This window comes from Penicillium malachiteum (assembly GCF_028827825.1).
Source record: "Penicillium malachiteum strain IBT 17515 chromosome Unknown utg000002l:1.0-8849297.0:1.0-8852440.0, whole genome shotgun sequence".
In the NCBI taxonomy this organism is placed as follows: Eukaryota; Fungi; Ascomycota; class Eurotiomycetes; order Eurotiales; family Aspergillaceae; genus Penicillium; species Penicillium malachiteum.
In genome coordinates, this window is record NW_026643095.1 from 8027977 (window position 1) to 8046866 (window position 18890).

General features: G+C 48.0%; 8 protein-coding genes across 8 annotated transcripts; 3 read left to right on the forward strand and 5 right to left on the reverse strand.

Annotated features, from left to right (window-relative positions):
• Positions 1 to 3118: 3118 nt before the first annotated feature.
• Positions 3119 to 4826, reverse strand: N7483_005987 (beclin 1; the record flags this gene model as incomplete). Its single annotated transcript, XM_057089424.1, has 2 exons — positions 3119 to 4614; positions 4670 to 4826. Coding segments are annotated over 2 exons (1653 nt in total), but the record flags the coding sequence as incomplete, so codon positions are not given.
• A 283-nt stretch (positions 4827 to 5109) lies between these two features.
• On the forward strand, positions 5110 to 6917 carry N7483_005988 (Myb-like DNA-binding domain protein; the record flags this gene model as incomplete). The annotated part of the gene is made up of 2 exons (XM_057089425.1): positions 5110 to 6427; positions 6460 to 6917. The coding sequence occupies 2 exons, from the start codon at positions 5110 to 5112 to the stop codon at positions 6915 to 6917; spliced, it is 1776 nt and encodes a 591-aa protein (XP_056949254.1).
• Positions 6918 to 7013: 96 nt separating this feature from the next.
• On the reverse strand, positions 7014 to 8457 carry N7483_005989 (putative cysteine synthase; the record flags this gene model as incomplete). Its single annotated transcript, XM_057089426.1, has 4 exons — positions 7014 to 7854; positions 7910 to 8028; positions 8083 to 8142; positions 8200 to 8457. 4 exons carry the CDS (start codon positions 8455 to 8457, stop codon positions 7014 to 7016), a joined length of 1278 nt encoding a protein of 425 aa, XP_056949255.1.
• A 358-nt stretch (positions 8458 to 8815) lies between these two features.
• Positions 8816 to 10406, forward strand: N7483_005990 (class I SAM-dependent methyltransferase; the record flags this gene model as incomplete). Its single annotated transcript, XM_057089427.1, has 3 exons — positions 8816 to 9113; positions 9170 to 10140; positions 10197 to 10406. The coding sequence occupies 3 exons, from the start codon at positions 8816 to 8818 to the stop codon at positions 10404 to 10406; spliced, it is 1479 nt and encodes a 492-aa protein (XP_056949256.1).
• Positions 10407 to 10903: 497 nt separating this feature from the next.
• N7483_005991 (uncharacterized protein) lies at positions 10904 to 12989 on the forward strand (the record flags this gene model as incomplete). The annotated part of the gene is made up of 7 exons (XM_057089428.1): positions 10904 to 11345; positions 11421 to 11533; positions 11598 to 11821; positions 11875 to 12152; positions 12230 to 12405; positions 12503 to 12797; positions 12853 to 12989. 7 exons carry the CDS (start codon positions 10904 to 10906, stop codon positions 12987 to 12989), a joined length of 1665 nt encoding a protein of 554 aa, XP_056949257.1.
• A 233-nt stretch (positions 12990 to 13222) lies between these two features.
• Positions 13223 to 15291, reverse strand: N7483_005992 (tetratricopeptide repeat protein; the record flags this gene model as incomplete). The annotated part of the gene is made up of 2 exons (XM_057089429.1): positions 13223 to 15028; positions 15124 to 15291. 2 exons carry the CDS (start codon positions 15289 to 15291, stop codon positions 13223 to 13225), a joined length of 1974 nt encoding a protein of 657 aa, XP_056949258.1.
• A 345-nt stretch (positions 15292 to 15636) lies between these two features.
• Positions 15637 to 16320, reverse strand: N7483_005993 (uncharacterized protein; the record flags this gene model as incomplete). The annotated part of the gene is made up of 2 exons (XM_057089430.1): positions 15637 to 15916; positions 15965 to 16320. 2 exons carry the CDS (start codon positions 16318 to 16320, stop codon positions 15637 to 15639), a joined length of 636 nt encoding a protein of 211 aa, XP_056949259.1.
• A 1021-nt stretch (positions 16321 to 17341) lies between these two features.
• N7483_005994 (nucleic acid-binding protein) lies at positions 17342 to 18686 on the reverse strand (the record flags this gene model as incomplete). The annotated part of the gene is made up of 2 exons (XM_057089431.1): positions 17342 to 17921; positions 17989 to 18686. The coding sequence occupies 2 exons, from the start codon at positions 18684 to 18686 to the stop codon at positions 17342 to 17344; spliced, it is 1278 nt and encodes a 425-aa protein (XP_056949260.1).
• Between the last annotated feature and the right edge of the window lie 204 nt (positions 18687 to 18890).

Consider the following 18890-nt stretch of genomic DNA (forward strand, 5'->3'; position numbering starts at 1 on the left):
GCAACTTCTCAGATCAGGGCCGGGGCCAAGGAATCTCTTGACTACTCTTTGCGGCGCTCCGCAGCAGCGCGGACGCACGACCCCCTGCTTCCCCGGCCAAATCAGGTTGCTGACATGGGATCCATTCAGGTGCAGGCGTGTCAGTGTCATGATCGTCAACGGCGAAAGGTGCGTCAAATCGTGATCTCCGAGGTCGGCATTTGAGGGGCACGAGCTATGTGGAGAGGGAAGAGATTACAGTATGCATGTATGGAGTTAGTAGATAGAGTAATATAAAGTACCTTTAGGTATGAATTATTTGAATCATTGAACCTTGGAAATAAGTAAATGTTATTTAAGTTAATCTTAGAAGTTCCTAGGTAATGATTATGGATTACGGGACTTTCGATAATATCAAAAGTACGGAACTTCAGGAGTACCTATGAATCTATGATAAAATAAAAAAGAAAAAGAAAGAAAAGTGCAGATAAAATACCCTCATTGATACCTAAACAAACGATTTGTCCTCTTAAAGTGGAGCTGAAATCTCGTACCTTTGTTCGCTACTGTACAGCCTAACCGAACTATTACATGCAGCGCACTGGCCGCAAATTGGATGCATTTTCCGTTGCCTATTCATATTGAACTGGGATTTTTTTAGTTTCTTTTTTATTATTTTCTTTTTCTTTTTTTATTTACTTTTTCCCCCTCCCTTTTCTTTTTTATCAAAGCTTCTGCGGCTTACTTGAATGAATTCCGATTTGCTACTCCGGAAAATAGAGCCTGAGAGATGCTCGTAATCGCGAGAAGTGTATATACCTGTCATGCTAGATAATCATAATCATAACCTAGGAGATACGTGAATCATGAATAGTCTCTATATCTATATCTCATAATCAGTTTACCTAAATCTCATCAATATCTGAATGTCAATCTCCCAAATCCACTTATAAGTTATCCCTCTAAAGGGGGTCCAGCCCGTGCCGGGAGCGGCCCGAAACCTCCCTGACAGCTCTTTGTCCTTTTTTCTCTCTATTGCGACACTAGGTCCCAATACTATGGTTCTCAAGCCACGAAGAGAGAGTGGCAATAATACCATCTCTTACCTTTTTCGTTTTATTATTGACATTGAATTACTCCCATTAAAAAAAGAAAAAAAAAATATCAATGCAAATAATATTTCATTTTTCTTTTATCTATCCCTCGTGTCCTAGAAGCAAGGGAAATTGACCGTTAGAGGTATGTCTGGCCGTTGAGAGACAAGTGTCATCCCCAGAATGTTACCTACATAAAATGTACATTACTAGGCTCTCGCTTTATGTACATTTGAACTTGAACTACCTAGGTAAAATACTAAAATACCCAAGGGGGATCAAAGGTTCAAGTTCCCCTGGTCTTATTACGGTTCCTATTATTACGCTAAGTGATTCATTTTTTTCTTTCAAAATTCGTTTAATAGGAATTGATCATTCTTGCGCTTTGATCTCCATGTGTACGTATTCAGAAACTGGGGCCCTTGGCCGGCCGAAACTCAGGCCTCTCGGGTCAGCTGCGTGTACTCAAAATTACAGGGAACTTGAATTGAAGAGAAGGAGCTGAAAAAGATAATGAAACTACATAATTCTTTCAAGTTATTAATTTACTACTCGGTACTAATAGTAATATATGTACTAGTTCGGAATTCGCCTTTATCATAACTTGATGTGCTAGGTTTACGGAGTACTCCGATACCTAGGTACTTCATATCATAAAATATCAATTCCAATCAACTAATACCATGCTTAGAAAATATCGCGATTAAATTAATTTCATGACACTAAAAAAGACACGGCCAGAAGTGGACCATTTCTGTATGTGGACCAATTCTGTAACGCCCGCGTGTATGGAGTACCTTAGGGTGATCCTCCGGCTCGTTCACGATACATACCTCCACTTAAGTACTGAGGTCAAAGTGCAGGCCTAGGTACTCTGTGCGTTTCCCTAAAAGGAGTAGCCTGCACTAGTTCAAATCCCAACGCCTAGAACGCACGGAGCGAGAGAGATCGATGAGGTGGCAAGGCGTCGCTGCAGTGATCGACGCGCTCGGGGACTAGATTGCCGGTCCCCGTCCACCAAGGAAAGAGAAAAGAAAAGTTAAAGGTTATGATATTTCATTTCTACTCCATACAAGAGGATAATCTTCTATCCTCCGTAGTGGCAAGAGTGAGGCATAAGCTCAAGGGGGGGCGTGGTGAAGCGATAGTCGGGCATCCGTCCCTACTTCGTGCATGCCCCGGGGACTAGTACTGGAACAGGCATTGATCGGAGAGTTCGATGCTGAAATGCGGGGCCGAGTCGTGTCTAGCTAGGTATGTTCGTCTCTGTGGATTTTATTTTTTTTTTGCTTTTTTGAGTGGCTTTCTCTTTTTTTCTGGGTGTCTCATCCTAGGAGCTTACAGATGACGCTCTTGTGGAACTGTCCCCTCCTGAAATATGGCACAAAACGGCAGGAGGAGGATTTCCCGCGTGGAGCAGGGTCCACATTGCGCACTGGACCAACCCACGGAGAAATCTACCGCGGTCATCACCATAGGTCCACGGACCACCGTTCACCGGGTCGGATCGCCTGCAGGTACTAGGATGTAGCGCGTAGAACGGATAAGGGAGCGAATCCATGACGACCACAGCATTCATCTTCCGGTAGAACAACGTATCAGAAGGGCGCTCATTCTTCCCCTTCGCCTTTTCCCCCGGTAGGTTCAGGCCGAATTATAATGGAAGGACTAGATCCAGGAGCCCAAGATGGACGGCTGGGTCATTCCGGCGGATGACAAGAGGAGATTGGGCTGCCCGCTGTCGATCGATCTGGGATCCAATAAGATCAAAGATTTGGCGAGACAGATGCTGCATAAGGGACATCCATCACAAGCTGATCGTCAAAAGTACTGTGATGATGTCCTCCGTATCCGCAGAGTACCAGGGGATCCGTGCATCGCATGGGGAATGATAATCATTCAATAAGAAAATTGGGGAATTTGAGAAAAAAAAAATAAAGAGAAAAAAGCAAAAGGTCGCTTAAAGTGAGGCTGTGTGAAATTTCTTTACAACCCATGATCCCTGTTACTCCGTAATCTTTTGCACAAAGACTCGCGTCTAATCTTCAGGGTCGGCTTTTGGCGGGGCCTTGTCGAGCCTGTTCAGCAGCTGCCACAGCTGCAGCCGCAACAGCAGAATTGGTCGAGCCCGCGCTGGCGACGTTACTCGCATGCGCTAGTAAAAACTTACAGCACGTCAATGTATATTTGCAGGCGCGAGTCCAAGTCTCATCACTTTGGTTAAACCCAAGCTTGATACTAGAGTCATTGATGCGATCCCGCACAATCTCGTATGGCAATTTTAGCCCTGGGGCCGTGGCACCGGTCTGGCCGCGACGTCCAGCTGTGACTGGGGCAGGGGTCGATTCGACAAATTCACCGAGCTGGCGTAGACAGTCGAGGAACGCCACCATACCTGCATCAAAGCGGCGATGCAGCCAAGGGAGATTGAGTGGCAGATCTCCGGTCGAAAACAGGTCTAATTGGGTGACTTTGGGCGTCCCCCGTCCAGTGGCAGCTGGTCCGCTTGGATGCACGGGATACTCAATCTTGTCGATCCGAGAAGTGGAGCCCAGTGGTTTCAGCCGATATCCTTGGAACTGAAAGCCGAGACGCTCTGCGATTGTAGCCAGAAGTAGACAAGTTTGGCCCCAAGCGGCGTTGATCTCGGGCCACTCGACCGACGGGTTAGTGAGGCGGCCTAGTCGCAACCCGTTAATCGTACCAAAATATCCGTCATGACCAATGCAAAACGCGTCATTATAGACATTCGTTCTTTGTAGTCGTTCCAGCTGCTGCGAGTCATGGTCGTACCGCATATTCAGCGCGTCCCGTTCGGTTTGAAACTCTGCGAGTGTCAGAGCAAAGCCATTGCGAGCCCTCCAGAACGCCTCTTCGTCTTCGTCCAGCTGTTGCGATTCCTCTTCCAAGCCGGCAATGTCCTTGTCCAGGGCCGCCTTTTGTTGCTCAAGCGCTTTCAGCTCTGCAAGGGCCTCTTTTTCAGCTTCCAAGCTGGCTTTGAGTGATTCCTCGGCTGATTCTAGCTCGTCGGCGGTTGGAACTGACCCGTTCAAGGTTCTGAGGAATGATATATAGGCATCACGCTCCTTTGTAGCACCTCCTAGGCGTTTCTGTTGTGCTTCTACCAGCATATCGGTACATTCTACACAGATGGGGTGGTCGATATCCGAGCGTGCAGACACAATCTCGAAAAGGCGTGTAGTCCGTTCAATTTGATTGGAGAACGATGCTTCCTCATGAGTATGATCCTGGCCCTGTCCAATACTCGATTGCTTGGGGCGATGAGACAGGGTCTCAACTGGAGGAGGAACAAATTGTGATTCTGTAAGCACCACGAACGACATGTTTCCGCTATCGCCTCGAGGCAGACCCGGGAGTTTTCCATGGCCGTCCGACCGGGGCCCAGGAATAGATCTCTTGTATACTGGAGCCGAAGCATTCTTTGTAGCACGATCATAAAGCTCTCGTCGTTCCGGAGGATAAGATGTTCTCGTAGCGGGTGACACAGCGCCATGTTCGGGTATTGTTCTGCCTGTGGAGTCTAGAAGCTTTATTAGGATCATCATGTAGCTAGGCGGGAGATAGCGTAAGCTTACTTATGAGTAGCTCAAACGCAGCTGGATTAAGTGACTCAAGAGAGCCATCCAGCTTTAAGGGCGACCTGCACTTCTGGCAATACATAGTGGGGGGGAGAACGGGGCGGATCAGTTCATGCTTGGAGATGGAGATGGAGATAGGATGTGGGGAGGTTGAACTTGGAGCCGCGGGAACGTCATGTTTCCGTTTGTTTTTCAACTTTCGCGCTCCGCTGATGCGCGCATCACTACACCTGCATTCTCGCCAAACAAACAATGTTATCTTCTATGGGATTCAATGAAGTTATCCAACAGGCTGTTTGAGGCTTATTTTCTTCCTCCGAGCAAATCATGCTAGTTCCAGCTTCGTCTCGCAAATGAGCTCCGATCCGACCGCGTTAACAATCGACCGACGCGCTATTACTCTCTATCCATTATAGTTTGCGTCTACGATTCCCACCATGGAAAGACCTTCGAAAAGGCCCCGCCTATCCCCGGAACTTGATCATACGGAGAAGGGAGTGTTAGAAGAGCAGGATGAGGAGATAGAGGAGGAGTGGGACCTCCAGGCCGCGCGCGCCCATAATGACATGCGACTCAAATCGATATTCGAGGGAATTTTCTCAAAGTACGGAAAGGACTTTACGGACATTGCTGACGAGATTGATCTACAAACTGGGAAGATTGTGGTCGACAATGGCCACCTATCGGGGATGCGCCAGGAGGATGACGCCGGGGAAGCAAGTGAGGCGTGGCTACACGAAGCTGCCTTGTCAGATGGGGAAACAGATGACGATAGAGAAGGAACTGGTCTACCAGAGAAATTACCAGAGATCTCTGTTGAGGGTGAAACAGAACTGGTCAAGTCGCCATTGAACAACGCATTGGTGGACACGGGTCTCGACTCCAAGATGACCATCAAAAAGCCTGTTATCAACTTGGCAAACGTCCCAGACCCTTTTTACCAAGATACTGGACCAGTAGACCCTGCTTGGCAGGCGCCGGCCTTGCCAACTCAATTTACTACGCCTTCGGCCGAAACAAGATACAAGAACGTTTCCCCAAGGTTGCCTGGCTTCAGAAGAGACCCATCTCCACCTGGTTCTGGATCGTTATGGAGCATAAATCAGCCAGCACGACGCCCCCGTACAGAAGGCAAGCCACGAGCCACACCGAGCAAACGCCGGCCCCGGGCGAAGCGGAAGTACCATTCCAGCCCTATGGTGCACGACTGGTCATTTGCAGCCACACCAGATGGAGATGAATCAGACGACCCGCTTCAAGAATTTGAACCTTCGCCTTCAGCAAAAAGGGGCAAGACACAAAACCTACGTGGAAAATATATGCAGCCACCGGATTATACAGACTCGCCTCTATCTCGCCAACCATTGCCCGATACACTAGTTCCGCGTGATGATGACCAATCGGCTAATGAAGCTGAAGTTAATCTTGATGAAAGCCACACGAGTGGGAATGATACGCAGAACCATGTGGCATTTGACGAGACGCCTAATCTACAACAATGTGATTCATATGCCACCCCCCACTCCCACGTTGCCGATACCACGTCCTCGGATAACACACCCACCAAATCACCCCGAGGCTTGGAACCTGACGAAGCCAAGCTCATCGTTCGCATGAGACATATGCAAAAGAAAAATGGAAGGAAATTCATGATTGTGTACCTGGCCGTACAAGGGCTGGTATTTATCAATGGAATATACATCATTGGACCGCCCGTCGAGAGTGTCCACCACCACTATCGGCTCCCTGGAGCAAGTCTGAGATTCAAACTTTACATCATCTAAAAGATGAGACAGGTTTATCTTGGCTTGATATTACAGACAAATTTCCTCATCGCACTAAAGCTGAGATTGAATTTGAATTGCTGCGACTCTGGGTGGGAGATGAAGTCTGGTTAGGCGAAGGATACCGTGCACCTGAGCAGTCAATTCAACAAGATGAGGAATATGATGACGAGCAATCAGATGTGCCGGAAGAAATTGCTGCGCCTGATGAAGGCCCATCGCCAGAAAGCCCCGGAGATGACGATTCGTTCATTTTTGCCAGAAAGAAACCTCAGGAACCTCAGGAACCCATCCGTGTGTTTGAGGATCTCGTTGATGAGAGTGATGAAGAAGATGATGATCCACTCGCTTCCTCGCCATCCAAATTGTCTGCCATCTATATTGATAGCCCGTCTGTCAGTCGACAGGGATCTAGAACCCCCAGAAAATCTCCAGCTAAGCGCTTTAGCTTCATAATATAACACAGCCCAACATCTATGGGAGTTCTTGGTATATCAAAGAAGCATTTTGAAGTAGACAGATCAGTAGATTCCATCATAACTGCCAGTGGGACCCATCTATTGGAAATCTTCATCCCGGGCATTTAGGACATCAGTAAGCTTGGTATCAACCGCACCACCAACGTCGCCAGCCTTAGCCCAGAATCTAGACAGGTGTCGCGAACCAGAGTCTGATAGCATCGTCACGATGCGATGACCAGGCCCAAGTTTCTGCGCTGTCTTCACAGCCGCAAAGCAATTGACCGCACTGCTGCTCCCAACGAAGATACCATCTTTTTCAACAAGCCAGCGCGCCATAGCTAATGCCTGTGCATCTGTAACGCGGACCGCATCATCGACGAGCTCCTTACCCACTTCAAAGTTGGCAGTGACACGATTGATGCCGATACCCTCAACAATGGTATCAACCTGACGTCTCCGGCGCGTGCCCTCTCGCTCCTTCAGATCAAACATCACGCCATATCGAACGCGGTTGTATAATCCACTGCCCTGTGGATCCGCAAGGACAACAGTGATATTTGGTAAGAGGGGCTTCAGGTACCGAGCCACGCCAGAGATAGTTCCACCGGTTCCAGCGCCTGCTACGAAAGCATCGATCTTGCCATTGCATTGAACATAGATTTCCGGACCACTGCCACCATAGTGGGCGCGCCAGTTGGCTTCATTTTCGAATTGGTCTGCGAAGAAGCCGCGCCCTCTTGACATGCGCTCTGAAGGTACTACTTCACCTTCTTCAGTTGAGATGGCACTTGAGGCCGTGTGAGCAAGTGCTAGGGCTCGGGCACGGTTAACAAAGTTTTCTTTTTCGACAATTGGCGCTGGAGGCACACGGTCTACGATTGCACCCAGCTTCAAAAGAAGATTGGACTTCTCAATCGCTTGGTCTGAGGGCATGCAGCTGGTTTGATTATTAGCCATTGGGTTCACTTCTGGCACATAGGGGTAAGGTTTACATATGTGCCAAATATCCTTTTGCTCGTGCCAACGATGCTAGTGATATACCGGTTGATCCTGATGTGCCCTCGTAAATTGTATCGCCTGCGTAAGGCGTCAAGATACCCTCTTCCTCTGCCTGTCAAATGATTAGCACTGGGTCTTTACGGGAGTGCTCTGATCTCAGCCATACCAGTTCAATCATGCTCAACGCAACACGGTCCTTGGAACTTTGACCAGCTCCATTCAGAAACTGCAGAGTATATTGGTTAGTTTAAAAGTAGTCTTTTTGGTGCTTGGGTTTGCATACTTCTGCCTTGGCCAGGATCTCACAGCCGGTTTCGTCTGACAATGATTTGATCCTAAAAAGAGGTGTATTCCCAATGCACCCTTCAATGCCCTCTACAATTGCGGGGGGCCCTGACCGAGCAATAAGCGCACTGGCTTGTGGCTCTGAGCTTGGGGATTTTTTATGACGGCGTGAATCGAGTACCTCTTTGCATGCGAGAGTCAAACAGACTCCAGCAACAAATGCTGTGCCAATGTATACAGCGGAGTGGTCTGGCATTGTGCAGAATAGCCTATGGCTCTCGCTATCCTTCCAATGATGGTTTTATCAAGCTGGGAATGTCGTGATGATAGGGCGCTCGGGCCACTTATTTGAACCTGCAATATGCGAAGTCAAGATGGACAGATTGACTTGAATGTAGGTTCTGGATGATTATGTCAATCAATTCAGACCCATTTCCAGTCCATTCCCAGATTCAAACAAGTCAGGTAAAGAGAAAAATATAGAAACTCAAGTAACGTTTGCGCTGATGCCGACTCGGCACGTGCCTTGGTGCCTGAGGCAACACCAGTGCATCACCAAATCGCACTTGAGCTGTCTCCGCAACTTCCAAGGTTCTTGCAGCTTCCCAGGCATCATGGACTCCCTTGTCCTCAACCAGCTGTTTCGCCAGCTGTTCCGACATCCAGCATGTCAATCCATACGTCGTTCACCATCCTCATTACCACGTAATCAAACTCGTTCATTCCTCACACGTCGCACACCCGCGAAACGTAAGGTGCAGGATGATGGCATGCTCTGGGTCAAGCGAGGAGATATCTCCAAGAATATCGATGAAGAATATCGGACATACCCCACTGTAACAGCGAAGGAATTGCGCAGTCGGCGCGAGCGACCTAGACAGGTGAAAATGTTAACACGCGAATTCATCGACGGTATGTTTGCGGAGCCATTGGGTTATGAACTCTAGTTGCTGACTCCATATTTACAGATAGTCTGTATAACCCCCATTACGGTTACTTTTCGAAGCATGCAACTATCTTCACGCCTGGCGAGCCATTCGACTTTAACCGCATTGACGACGGGCCAGCCTTCCATCGGATGGTGGGAGAACGATACATTGAATTCGAAGACCGACTCGACGAGATAAAACCAGACATTGCGCGTCAGCTGTGGCATACACCGACGGAGCTTTTCAAGCCGTACTATGGCGAGACTATTGCACGTTACCTAGTTTCAAACTACAAGCTCACCCTTTACCCCTACCATGACTTGATCATTTACGAGATGGGTGCTGGAAACGGTACAATGATGTTGAACATCTTGGATTTCATCCGTGATACCGATTATGAGGTCTACCAGCGTACCAAGTTCAAGATTATTGAGATCTCGCCTGCCCTTGCAGATCTGCAGTACAAGAACCTGACAGATGCCCTCAACTCCCGCGGCCACCGAGACCGCGTTGAGATCATCAACCGGTCAATCTTTGACTGGGACACATACGTACACTCTCCGTGTTTTTTCCTCGGTCTTGAGGTCTTTGATAACTTTGGCCATGACACAATCCGCTATGATTGCCAAACTGAGATGCCACAGCAGGGTGGTGTCTTGATTGATGCAGGCGGCGAATTCCACGAATACTACAATAATCAGCTAGACCCTGTCGCTGCTCGATTCCTGCGCGTACGCCAAGCTGCTGCTCGGCGTCCCTTCCCCAGTCCCTTGGGCCCTCGGCTCCTTCGTGGTCTTCGCTCAACGCCTCCCTTCGGCAAGGCCCATTCTCTGCCTGAATACATCCCAACGCGACTGATGCAGTTCTTCGACGTTCTGAACCAGTATTTCCCAGCTCATCGTCTCGTGTCTAGTGACTTCAGTTCTCTGCCTGATGCGGTGCCTGGAATAAATGCCCCTGTTGTACAGACGCGATACCAGAGACAGACTGTACCGGTGACTACTCCATTTGTAAGTTTATATCCACCTCAATATAATATACCAGGCTCATGCTCATGATAATACAGGTTCACCAAGGTTACTTCGATATCTTCTTCCCTACCGACTTTAACGTCGTTGAGGATGTCTACCGTGCCGTGACAGGGAAATTGACTCAGGTTATGAGTCATGAGGACTTTGTGAACCGCTGGGCTTACATTGAGGATACAGAGACTCGAAACGGAGAAAATCCGTTCTTGACTTGGTACAAGAATGCCAGCATGTTGATGACAGTGTAAATAGACCTACAAAGGACCTAATGTACAATATTCGTATGAAATGAGGCATTCCACCCCTGTTCAATTCTCTACACATGATATTGCTTCCAAGGCTCAGCTGCTAGCATTGAAACATCAAAGCTTTCATTCAAGGAATAGTCTAATATTCGGCATATATTGGACCAAACATTCCTAATGTCGAAAGCCTTTGGAACGTACCTAATAGCACTGCATTTATCAGCAGAGATGGTCTTATCTCCATTTATGCCCCCGTCAGCCAAGATTAACTGATCCGGTTATCATCAGGCGGTGCAAGTTACCCTTTTGGTATGACCCCTCATAGTTTAACCCCAATTCCTCGGGTCGATAAGAAAGAGGGGAAAGACTCGACTCACATTCGGCTTATGAGACTCGATCCTGAAGAAGAAACACTATTCATCCCAAGTACTCAACTCCAGTTATCTTTACATCAATAATCTCCAATAGATCTAGACATCTATAAGCTCACTGCTCTAACAATGACCACCATCCCACATTGGAAACCCGCTGTTCTCGCAAAGAGAGCCGCACAGCATGAACTTATTCCCCCAGAATGGCGTCTCCCAGACTCAGTCCTCTCTAACTCACCACTCTCATGCGTAGATGTTATCCGTTCAAGTGGTATCCTCTCCTCAGATGAACTAGCATGGACTGAGACGACCGATATCCGGGACCTGGTGTCGGCAGTGACTACGCGCCGTGTTACGAGTCTTCAGTTAACGACGGCCTTTTGCAAGCGAGCTGCAATCGCGCAGCAGTTGACTAAATGTCTTACGGAAATCTGCTTTGATAGGGCACTTGACCGGGCACGAGAATTTGATGAGCATCTTGTGCGGACGGGAGAGGTCGTTGGTCCTTTGCATGGAATTCCAGTTTCCATTAAGGATCGGTTTAATATTGAGGGCTTGGATACTACAGTTGGTAAGATGCCTGCGTCTATTTTGTTCTTTTCTTGAATTGGTGTGTTCGTGGATCTAATGCTGCTATGCCTATTAGGTTGGGTTGGTTTGATTGACAAACCGGCGAAGTCGTCAAGTGAAATCGTGCAGCTGCTTGAGTCCATGGGAGCAGTTATGTACGTCAAGACGAATGTTCCTCAGTCTTTGATGGTATGTTTTCTCATCATATGCTAGTTTGTCTGGGACTCCACTGATATTCTCGTCCGATTATTAGATGGCTGACTCCTACAACCATGTATTTGGTCAATCTACCAACGCCTTCAATTTCAATCTCATCTCCGGTGGTAGTTCTGGTGGGGAGGGAGCCCTTGTTGGATGTGGAGGGAGTATTCTTGGGATTGGTACAGACATTGGTGGCTCGATTCGTGTTCCCTCGGCGCTACAGGGTCTATACTCGATTTTCCCGACAACAGGACGGGTGCCGTGGGACTGTTCCTTGTGGGTATACCTAATGCTCTTCTTGATGCACTCTCATTGACATACCTCTTCAGCCTGCATCAGCATTATCTTGTTCCACCCGTCGCTGGTCCAATGGCATCATCGCTGGCAACAACTGAGTACTTTATGGAGAGACTTCTAGCGTCAAGTCCTTGGAATTTGGATCCATCTGCTATTCCAATTCCGTGGAGAAAAGAGCTTGCAACTCCGCCTATGGACCGAAAACTGAGAATAGGTGTTGTGATCGATGACGGGGTGGTTAAGCCACAGCCTCCTGTGACGCGAGCTATGAACGAGACTATTCAAGCATTGCGAAAAGCAGGACATGAGGGTATGAGATTGTCAATCTTTTGATTTCAAGACTAATTATTTCTTAGTGAGAAGATTGGATATTAACGTATAGCTTAGTGATCGAATGGGATACCTCCCTGCACGTCCCTGCAACAGAGATGTGGTACAAAGCCATTCTCGGCGAGGGAGGCGTTCATTGTCGCAAATTATGTGAAATGATCAGCGAGCCTCTGATTGAGGGTATGTTAGTCGGAACAGAGAAGGACATGTTAACGCTTGAAGAGCGAGAGAAGGTAATTGAGCTCATTCATGACACCAATGGCAAGAAGTTGTCAATATTGGATCACTGAGACGGATAGTCTAAAAGACATTGGACTAATTTCACTTCAGATTGAACAAGACAAATATGCACTTTCCACGGCTATGCTCAAACAATGGCTAGCCGCTGGTATTGATGTCCTGCTTATGCCCGTTATCCCATGGGTTGGATACAAGCCCAAGGACTGGGTTCAGAGTAAACAGTGGGTTGGATATACTGGTATGTGGAACTTACTCAACTATGCCTCAGTCACAGTACCAGTTACCAAAGCAGATCGAGCACTCGATGCTGTTGGGGGCGGAAAGAATGTCGAATGGGAAAGTTATGAAGCTCGAAATGAGTCTGATGCGTTTAATTATTCGCAATGTGAGTTGGCAAGTATCAATCAGGCTTGACCATATGCTGATAATAGTGGCTATAGATGATAGTGAGCTCGTGCATGGAATGCCTATCTGTGTACAGATTGTGGGTGGGAGATTCGGGGAGGAAAAGGCCATTGCTACCGCAAAGGTTGTGGATGACTTGATGAATCCGACTCCATTCCATCCATTTCGCTAGTTGTGAAGCTTCAATGTCACAATTAAAATAGCCCTGGGGCTCTGAAGGGCTATTCGCAGTAAAAGATTGATCATCAAATTCTATTTAGAAAATCCATGCTCTCGTAATGTCTGCGCACGTATATGATAAAAAGAAATGCAGCCAGGCCCTGCTGGCAATCCATCTCCACCATAAAATAGATACAACCTGAGAAAAATACAGAAAGCCAAGTCATGATGTTGCGGGGAATAAAACTAGAATTCAAATTCCTTGCGGAAAACGTTCACATCCATACCGGCCACCACCTGGTCAGCCAGATCACGTCGTCCCATCTGGCTGAAGACGCGGCGGAGTGTGTCATATAGGTTCGTGCTCTGGTTCTGGCTGATGTGCAACATACGCTCAAGGCGCTCATCATCAAGGCCATCAGGAGCACCACCACCACTGATAATCTCGCGAGCACGTTCACGACCCTCTTGCTCGACCACACGGTGCATGGATAGAGCGCCCAGCAGGTGCTGTGCAGCCTCGGGATAACAGCCGATATTAATGCAAGAAACGCCGAGGTTGTAGCGGGCGCGCACAAAGTTAGGGTTAATTGTAAGAGCTTGCTCATATGCTTCAATGGCCTCCTCGGAGCGGCCAGAGTTGGCCAGAGTGGCACCGAGACGGTTCCAAAGTAAGTGGAGCTGCTCGCGCTGGTTGGTGGTACCAGACTCGGTAGAAGCCAATGCAGCAGAGAAGCAGTCAACTGCCTTCTCGTACTCCTCGGCGCAATAGAAAAGCACACCCAGACCAACCTGCACGTCCGGGTCCATCTGGGCTCCGGAGGGGGAAAGTTGAGCTGCTTGAATGAAAAGCTCTGTAACACGATCATGAAGTAGTTGACGATCTGTGAATCCGAGGTCTGCATCACCAGAGACCTCCTTAGGGTCAATGATTGTCGGGTATTTGTTAGACAGCCAGCGCTCTAGTGTTCTATACGCAGTCGAATCATAACCCTCGTTGGTGTAAGAAACAGCAAGGCCCATCAAGGCGTCCAGGTTTCCAGAATCGATCTTGAGTGTCTGTTCCAAAGCCCGGATTGCAGGCAATTCCTTCTCATTTTGAGCCTGTGCTGAGCCCAGCATTGTCCATGCTTGCACATGCTGAGGGTCCTTCTGGACAGCAGCCTCAAAGGCAAGGGCTGCCAATGAAAGATTGCCACCCTCTCGCATGATTTTCACTCCCTCCTCGAATGGGTTATTGACTGATTGATAGACATTTTCCTCTTCAAACATGTAATCGCCCAGCTGGGGGTCGCGGAATCGTGTGTTGAGGCTATCAAAGCCTTCCCAGTCTCCTAGGTCACCAACGTGTACGTTATCTGTGACCTCGAAGTCATCTTGCTCCGCCAATTTTCTACTCGCCGCTGTCTCAGCTTGAACTCGCTCCCAAACGGACTCAAAGGCATCATCGGAGGTGGGCACTGACCTATCCAGCTCATTCAACTCTGCCTCCATCGCTGCATTTGCTTCTTCATCCGTCTGGGTCTCATTGCCAGCGGTCTCCATCTCGGCAAACTGGGCTTCCCAGTTCTCATCGTCTAACTCCACCATTCGACCCTTGCCCTTATCTTGTGTAGTACCTTCGACGGGCTGTTGTTGTATCATCGGTCCACCCATTCCACCCATGGGACGCATCATTCCCATACCACCCATACCGCCGTACATGCCTCCCATCCCCATTCCCATCGGCCGCTGGTACCCTGCCATCATGGGCGGGGTAGCCGTGGTAGCGGGACTGGATGTTTGAGGCATACCCATACGACTCTGCTGCTGGAACCGGGCAAATTCCGCTGGTGTAAATCCAGATCCATTGTTCATCTGTGCACCAGGGAATGCGGCTTCCATACGAGCCTGCTCGCCGGGATCGAACTCGGCCGCCCAGGCGGGGGTCCCTGTGCGGGGTGAGGCAGTTTGGAAGTTCTCGAGCTCACGGCGCATTTGCTCCATCGCGAAAGGTTGAGGGGAGGGTCCATTTAATTGCTGTCCTGGTTGTTGCATGAAATCATCCATCATCTAGAGAGTCCCCGGTAAAGGACATGATGGTTAGTTATCTTCGGAGGGTTTTCGTCACTTTCGGAAAACAGTGACTGATTGTTTTGTACACGCACCTGGTCTTGACCGCCCATCATACCACGGGAACGCATTCCTTCTTGCATACCGGGGCCACGGCCAACCAGCCGATCTCGCTGTAGAGACTTATCATCTTGGACGTGTTTTGTGAACTGTGTCAATGGGTTTCCCGCCGTAGAGCACTCCGCGCCACCGAGGAACGACATGGTGTAGATGTGTAGGTGTGTTTTTCTTTTCCAAATCAAAATGGATGTTGAAGGGAAGGTTGAAAAACGTGATTCTATACAAAATTGACGGGAGCAGGAGGAGATGGAGAAGCAATGCCCGGATAATGGCGTGGGGTTTGATCGACTCTCTGTAAGCCATCAAAGACGCTAGGACACTTTCCGTCTGCCGAGGTTCCCCGGAAGGGTCACGTGGGACTTCAAACAGATCTATAAAGAGCAGTCTGATTGAAGTATCTTCTTGAACATATTCTATAAAGTAGATATTTCATATATGGCTTTGTATAATGATCACTTCTTTCATAATATTGTGCTTCAATGAGTTATTCAATTATCCCTCTCATTTGTCTCGCTAAAGAAGGGACTCGACACATAGAACGGCCGTTCAGCAGGTGCCTCGTCACTTACTCCACTTCCTTTCGATCCCAAAAGTGACTGTATTCGAGCCCGAAACACTTCGTTCTGAGTCAATTCTCCGACTGGCCTCACCTTATCATTTTCTTTGTCCGCAAATCTGGCATCAGGCTCCCCTTCCCATGTCGACTCAGGACCATCTATCCATGTCCTTCCCGTCTGAAGACACTCATTCTTCATTTCCTCCGAGCTTCTATTCATCATACTCTTCCAGAATTTCCCTTATCCGGGAGAGACAAACCCCGCATGCTCAAGCATTGCAACAGCACCAGCAACCCAGTCTTGGCAGTTTCCGATCCCAAACTCAGGGATGTGAGAGTCGTCGTTCCCAAATGCGGAGAGCAGGCCAGCTACTTGTTGACTTTGTTCAGAGGAAAGAGACGTAAGTTCGCAGCGACCTTTGAGGACTGGATCATCAAGAGGCTGTGTTCGCGGATCGTAGAGAAAGTCTTCGTCGGTGGGATTACGAATATGGTGCATTTCGCAGGTTGAGGAGCCCTTTTCATAGATTGCGATTCCCATATGCGAGGGACCATCGCCAAGTTTGGCGTTGCCGCGGCCGTAGATGTTCATTGAAAGTGCGTGGGTGGTTTCCATGGCTGAGAACAGTAGATGAAATTCAAGGAATTGTTGAGCTGTTAGTGGTAATGCAATGATATGACTCTTTTTGGTCTGACCTTTACTAGTACTTCTAGAAAAGTTGAAGGCGATGACTGCCAGGTGGTAAGCTTCAAGGATTGGCGGGGTTTATGCGCTATTTATCTTCAGATTCTCCTGGGAGATACTGAGGAACTATTGTGGCTATGGATAACTCAGAAAACGACGCTAGTCATGGTCTGCCAGGTGGCTTGCAACTAGGCACTGAGCCATCAAAATAGATGCCTAAAATTCAGACCAGAAAATAGCGGTTGTCAGGACTCAAGCCGACTGGCAGTGCCATGTGATACATCTAATAGCGACTAAAATACATGCGACCAATGACATAATAATCCGTTCATGTGTTCAAGTTGGTGATGCCAACCTTGCGGAGTGCCTCGACGCTAAGCAATTCATACTGGGCGCGTACTGACTCGGTAGTAGGCAGAAGTGATTTAGTCCACTGGCATTTACTTCAGGTTGTTCCAATTTATACTATGGATGAAAGTTCATTTTTAAACCAAATGTATCCAAATGTTCCGAGAAAGGCATATATGACCATATTATCAATCAGAATAGTTGTTTACCTAGTAGAATTTCCGGATACTAACTGTTCTTTTTATACTATCTACTAGTAGTATTCGACATGGCCGGATTAAATCAGATGATACTAGTAATCGAACAATTCCCTCTATGCATATGCTTTGATCTGATGTTCTTTTTCTACTATTCATCAAAAGATTAATGCTATAGACTCCGAGTCGGATCTAGATGTTGGATTATGCCAGTAGGGGTATCTCGACGGGCCATATGGTACATAGTAGTACTTCAGCAATTATGGTAGAACTGATCTACTAGCACTATGACTCCATGCACATGCGAGAAGGTTTTTTCAATATACAATTGATAGTAGTTGATATTATACAGTCTATTTAATCATACATGTCCGATATGGATCTCACTATACAGCTCCTCGAGTTTCTTATTTTTCACCAGCACCTTCAGGTAAAATACCATTTGGAGCACCCACCTCCTTAATCGCCGCCAACCTAGCAGCAACTCTCTGGTTAATGCGTTCTTGCTCCTCGGTGTCGGCCTTCTCCACATCCCCTCTCTTAGCATTTTCCTCCCACTTGCCAATCAATCGTTCCGAATGAAGCATACCCGCCCTTTTCACAGTAGCAAAGCAAACCTTCATTTTCCGTCCGTACGGCTCCTTATTAGCCAAGATCTCAAGTCCAACCTGCGCAGACTTGATATCCAGAAACTCGACATGCGCAAAACCACGTAGAGCACCGGTGCGTCTATCCACGGGGATTCGGATATCAAACACATTCACCACGTTCGAGAAAAGATCCTGAAGATCTCGGTCGGTCATTTCGTAGGGTAGACGGCCTATGTAGAGCGTATGACTGGGTGTCATAGTCTCTGACTTTGTATTGTCGCAGATATCATTGCGTGCGTACTGTAGGACGACAGTGCGGCCACTGAGAGTCTTCAGGTTTTGTTCATCGATTGCAACCTTAGCTTCCTCGATCGTTGAGAATTGAACATATCCGAATCTAAATAAAGCCAACGATCATTAGTACCAATATCGCGTTTTGGTTCTGGCATAGAATGAACTCTTACCCTTTACTGATTCCGCGATTATCATGGACAATGGTCGTACCAACAACCGTCCCAAACTGCTCAAAATGCGCCCGTAAATCTTCAGCCGTAAGATCCCAGAACAAGTTCCCAACATAGACGGTCTCGCTCCGGAATCTATCATCCGCTACACTCCTCGATACCGTCTCCCCGGGTACTCCTTCACTCTGTAACGATTCATCCGCATCCCTGCCTCTGGGTGTATTTCTTCCCCGAAGGGTTTCATCCAGCTTCTTAAGACGACGTTTCCTCTTTCCTTTTCCCTCTTCTAATTCAGCGGCTCGAGACCTTGCATATAAGTCCACGTAATCGACATCCTCTTGTTTATCTTGACTATCTTGTTCTGGATGTTTCAAGAGTCCCTCGTTTATAAGTTCTTGTTCTTCGGATACAAGGTCATAGTCGGCCTCGAGCTGGTTTGTATACCGAATTTTTGAGTCAGCGGTTTCGTCTGAGTGCGAGATCTCCGCATTTCCGAGTCGGCGTCCTGGTCGATTACTTGTGGAGTTCCAACGGGCATGAGGAGTGGAGATGGAGGGTGTTCGAGGGGAGGGAGTGATTTGATGGCATTGGAGTAGCTTGGCGCATTGTGACTGAGATATCACGACTGAGCGACATGATCTTGAGGGATTGAGGAGCCGTGATGTGTTTCGACGGAGGGAATGCCTAAGAATGACCATGTTAGCACTGCTTTTGTTGAAATGGATTTCCAAGTAAGATTGGCGCATAGAGAATAAAGAGAGGAACATAATATAAACGCACATTTTGGAACACTGCTCTTGCACCGAGGATCCTCGCGCGATTATGCCAGAATTCAAGATGGGCTCTAGACAGCTGAATCCGCGGACTTGAGCGCATCAAAAGTTTCGGGGAGCGATAACGTC